The sequence below is a fragment of the Cicer arietinum genome, chromosome 2, assembly GCF_000331145.2.
Source record: "Cicer arietinum cultivar CDC Frontier isolate Library 1 chromosome 2, Cicar.CDCFrontier_v2.0, whole genome shotgun sequence".
Lineage (NCBI taxonomy): Eukaryota > Viridiplantae > Streptophyta > Magnoliopsida > Fabales > Fabaceae > Cicer > Cicer arietinum.
In genome coordinates this window covers 6,296,448-6,301,347 of record NC_021161.2, presented here as the reverse complement: position 1 = coordinate 6,301,347, position 4,900 = coordinate 6,296,448, and the positions used below count along the sequence as shown (strand labels likewise).

The window sequence follows — 4,900 nt, the reverse complement described above, 5'->3', positions numbered from 1 at the left end:
ACACCTTATCCACTCCCAACTCCATAAATGTATTTTTTTTTTTTTTTTATTTAATGATTTCGAAATATGGTCATTTGTGAGGCATTGATGTTCATGACATAAGCCACGTACATCCACATTGATTAGGTTATATAATTGGAAAATAAAACTGTAACATTTGCAGTACTATGTGATAGAATTTGCATATGTTAATTGCATGTGTTGTAACCAGAGCCGGAGTTAGAAGGGGACACTAGTCCTTCAATTTTTTTGTCAATTTTTTAATACAAATATGCTATTATAGTTTTATGTTTGTATATTTCTTTTTTATTTTAAATTTTATATCATATTTTATAAGGTGTTTCTTTTTAGTTTTATATTTTGGTTATTAAATACTTTTTTGAGAAATTTAAAAGATTAGATTTTTCTATTTAAGAACAGACTCAATTACAATATGGATTGTAACATTATGAGTTTGATGTACTTAAAAATATTGATTTTCAGATGTTGTCTATTGTTGATGAATTATATCAAAAGTTGATTGAAACCGATAAATCAAATTCTTATCTATTGATTAAGAGGGTATTATGACTTGTGTTGACTTTTCTAGTAACATCAACAATCAATGAATGTGCATTTTTAGCAACAAAAATTATATATAAAAATAAAATTACGAAATAAGATAAAAGTTGATTTTCTTAGAGATTACATGAATGTTTATATTGAAATTGAGATTGCTAAAAAAATTGATCTCATTTATAATAATTGACGATTTTAACTCTATGAAATAACGACAAACACAGCTTTAGAAGTAAAGATTGATTTTTTTTTATTTATTTAACAATATTAACTTTTGATATTAATTAATTATTATGACTCATATAAATAGTGTTATTTAATAACATGGTGTTGGGAAGTCTGGGGCACGAGAGCAACAACAGTCCATTGTTCAAGACCACAAGAAGTTTTGACACCACATCTTTACCTCAAAACCTTAAGGCAATAGGTATATGTATCACCACCACCCTTATATATTCAACATTTAACACGTTCATAGTCGATGTAGAACTTAACCACTTATACTTAAACCCAACAATCTTCCCTCAAGTGTGAGTCTACCACTTCTTATACTTGCATTGTCGTTATTAACAATGGGACTCAGCTTTAGAGTACATCGCTAGTAAGACTTTCGATACAAGGATTTACTCTCGCTCTTCCACCAAACTAAATCATGACTCTAACATCAGTTGTTGGGGAATTCTAGGGAGCACGAGAGCAACAACAAGTCAAAATACTCTAGGACCACAAGAGACTTTGACACCACATCTCTACTCAATATATGAAAATATAAAAATGTGCAAGTGACCTTTATAAAAAGTAATACCTTGATGAGAGTTATTGATGATGATTTTAAGGGTTATGTCTCTACCATAATTTTTTTTTTGTCAATAGCCATTAAAAAAAGGGGTCCTAAGAAAGAAGGAAAGAAAATAGATAGATTAGATCTTAATAAATTATTGTTTCTACTTTCAATCATCACACATCGTAAAAGAAAGTATATTGTTTATTGTAATTTTTATGAGAATCGTATATAGATTCTAATATCCAATAATTTTTCTTGAATGTAAACTTTTATGTAAAAAACTTGAACTTATATGTGTTGTTCAAGTTGTATGAATCTTATCCGGTGACCCAAAAACTTGCCAATTATTCTACAGCCTAGCTACATTACAAATAATGAATTATTCAAATAAATTTGTTAGATAATTAGGTTAATGGTAGTTTAGTCTTTATATATTTTATTATATACTACTTTTATAATTCTTAAATTCATAAGTTTTTATATATTCATCTTTTTCTTTTTCTTTATTAATTCATATTGTTAACAAAATTAAGAAAAATATGCATTAGTATTGTGCCGTCTGCATTCTATCTTTTAAGTCTAATTCATATATTCCGGATGTTCTTTAAATATATCTTTTTTGGATCATTTATGTTTCATATCATTTACAACATTAATCTATAAATAAAAATTTACTTGCACCGTTATCATTTTAAAAAACTTCCGTTAAAAATAATTATATGACAGTTAAATTATTGACGTGTGTTTGACCGTAATGAGGTGGCAACTCTAATTAAAAAATAAATTATAATTATTTGAATTAATTTTTATTTTTATAAACAAAAAATAGATTTCTTCAATCTTCATGTCTTCTATATCTTCTTTCTCTTCAAACACAAATAATTAAGTTTTTTCTTCAAATTCTTATTTTTATTGTCTTGAACTTCTTATTTATTATTTTCTTCTTTATTTTATTAATTTTTATCAAACGTTATCTTTTCCCTTTTACCGTTAATGTCCATTCACAAAATCAAACTAAAAATTGGAACATATTATTGAAAACCATATCAATAATGTAACTATTTCTAAGAAAGACACTTAACATATTCGCCATCGTTGTCGTCGTCATCAACAACAACTCAATTGTCTCACAAGGATGTTTACTATAACAACAGATAATAGATCATCTCATATTCATCTTTCTCTTCATTTTTATGACTTATTCCCTATTTGGTTTCTGTGAAAATAAAAAATGGGATTTTGATTTTATGTGATGTAACGATGATGTTCCTTTTTTGTTGGATTCTAATAATCTCTTTCTTATGAGAAGTAATAAAAAGAGAAAAAAAAATTCTATTTTTTATTTAGTGGTAAGAGTTTAACCTTATGATCTCAAGGTATCGAATTTAAATTCAGAGGCACTTGTAAAATGACCGTTAGTGACACTTTAATTAATAAATATTTTTGTTTTGTTAATGTATTGTAATAATATTGTTTTCATTTGGTTGATTATTAGAACATTTTCTTAGTGGAAGAAAAAAGGGAATTTTCTCAAAAAAATTGAACCTAAAAATAATTTACAATTCAAAAATGAAATGGTAAAAGAACAATGGTTGACTATACAAAATTCGATTGACTGCTAAATTTAAGTATTGATTCAATATTATGATAAATTTAAATTTGGATTCATCATAGTGAATCAATATTCAACATAACATAATATATCGAGATTCAATGTAATTCATGCCTAAAATAGTTATACATAAAAAATTGATATCGAGATAAAAGTTAGAGATAATTAAATCTAAGATACTCGCAATAACACTATAAATTACTAGTAAAATTTATTCTTGTATTGCAAATATTAAAAGATAAATATATATACATATTTGAATTTACATAAAATCATACTATACAATCTAAAAACATATATACAATTTGAAATAAATCCTTAGCATGACATGTCAAGATGGTAACTCTTGATGTCTAATTCCAACTCCATCAAAGTATACTTAATCAAGGAAAAGGAAGGAAATTATTAAATGATTGAAGCACAGGAAACCAATTCCTTCTTCCATTTCTACCCCTTTCTCCTCTACCTCTAAAAACCTCATTATTATTATTATCATCATTATCCCTATTTCCATTTTCCAAATTAGCCAAAACATTTGAATCCTCACAAGGCATTTGAAACCTACAAATTGGACAAGAACTATGGAGTTTAAGCCATGACACAATGCAATCACTATGAAATTTGTGCTTGCATGGCATTTCTTTAGCTACACTTCCAATTTCAACATCCTCCAAACATATAGTACATTGCAATTTTTCATCATTAGTCACATTTTCCATTGCTTCAATTGCTTCCTTTTTTGTTGGAGGGTTAATACTTGCATATCCACTAGGACTAATTTGTGCCAAATGTTGTAACAATAAATCAAATCCTGACCCATCCACAAAATCATTCAAAGATCCAACACTAGTATTTTCATTAATCCTATTTGTGTGATTCAAATTAGGACCTCTCACAATTAATGCACCTTCATTGAATGGATCAATAACAAGTATACTATTATTATTGTTACCATTATTATTATTATTATCATTGTTGTTCCTATTGTGTTCTATGTTTTGAGATTGTGAAACCATTCTAACTTGAAGGCCTCTAAAGAGATGCATCATATAAGTTGAAGTCCTTGTTCTTGTTCTTCCAAGAACAAGTTCATTTCCTCTTTCTTGTTCAAACTCTTCATTTTCATCTTCTCTTGAGATGCTACTACCAATTTCTTGTGAAGCAATTGTAGTTAGTGAAGGGCCAAAAGCATTCATCAAACCAAGAAAAATTGGTGCATAAAGTGAGAAAACCCAAGCTGACCTTAAATCAATAGCATCATTAATATTATTAATATTAGTATTATTATTATTATTATTATGGTCCCTTAAATTTTCCATTACTTCACCAAATTCTGTATCACAAAATGGACATTTGTTTTCAAATTCATTCATTGGACTAACCATTTTAGAGCATATGCTACACCAATATTGCTCATTCTCCATATTATTCTCCATTTTTCTTTTTGAACAACGTCTGAATTCTCTACAATAGCTGCACGGTGAATCAATTCAACCCTTTTACTTTTTTCCTATAAAAATCCTCTTTTTTTTTTCTTCTTGTTTATGTAAATTTGCAATAATTGAAGATCAATAATAACCATTCAATTAAAAGGTGGTCATGAAGAAAAAGAATGCTTCCAATGAATTGAAAACAAACCATCATTGCTACCAATTGTCATGTAACATGTTGGATTGAAGAATCTGAAAAGGAGACATTATGAAAACAATAAGCCATCAAATTTGTAGTTAAGATTGAAGACAAATATATTATTATAGAATAAAAGGGAAGAAAATTAAAGTAATATCAAATGAAATTTTGTTAACAAAATATATATATAAAAAGTTTGTTACCATTTTGAGTAATGGAAGTAGATGAAGAAATATTTACATTCAATGATTTATTGCTCTCTTATACATTTTGTAATTGTTCTTTTTTAGATTCGGTTTGTTTTAGCTACAAGTTTT

At 27.1% G+C, this 4,900-nt stretch overlaps 1 protein-coding gene across 1 annotated transcript; it reads right to left on the bottom strand.

Annotated features, from left to right (window-relative positions):
* Positions 1 to 3,140: 3,140 nt before the first annotated feature.
* LOC101512035 (uncharacterized) lies at positions 3,141 to 4,631 on the bottom strand. The gene has a single exon (XM_004489654.4). The coding sequence runs from the start codon at positions 4,388 to 4,390 to the stop codon at positions 3,338 to 3,340; it is 1,053 nt and encodes a 350-aa protein (XP_004489711.1). The 5' UTR covers positions 4,391 to 4,631; the 3' UTR covers positions 3,141 to 3,337.
* Between the last annotated feature and the right edge of the window lie 269 nt (positions 4,632 to 4,900).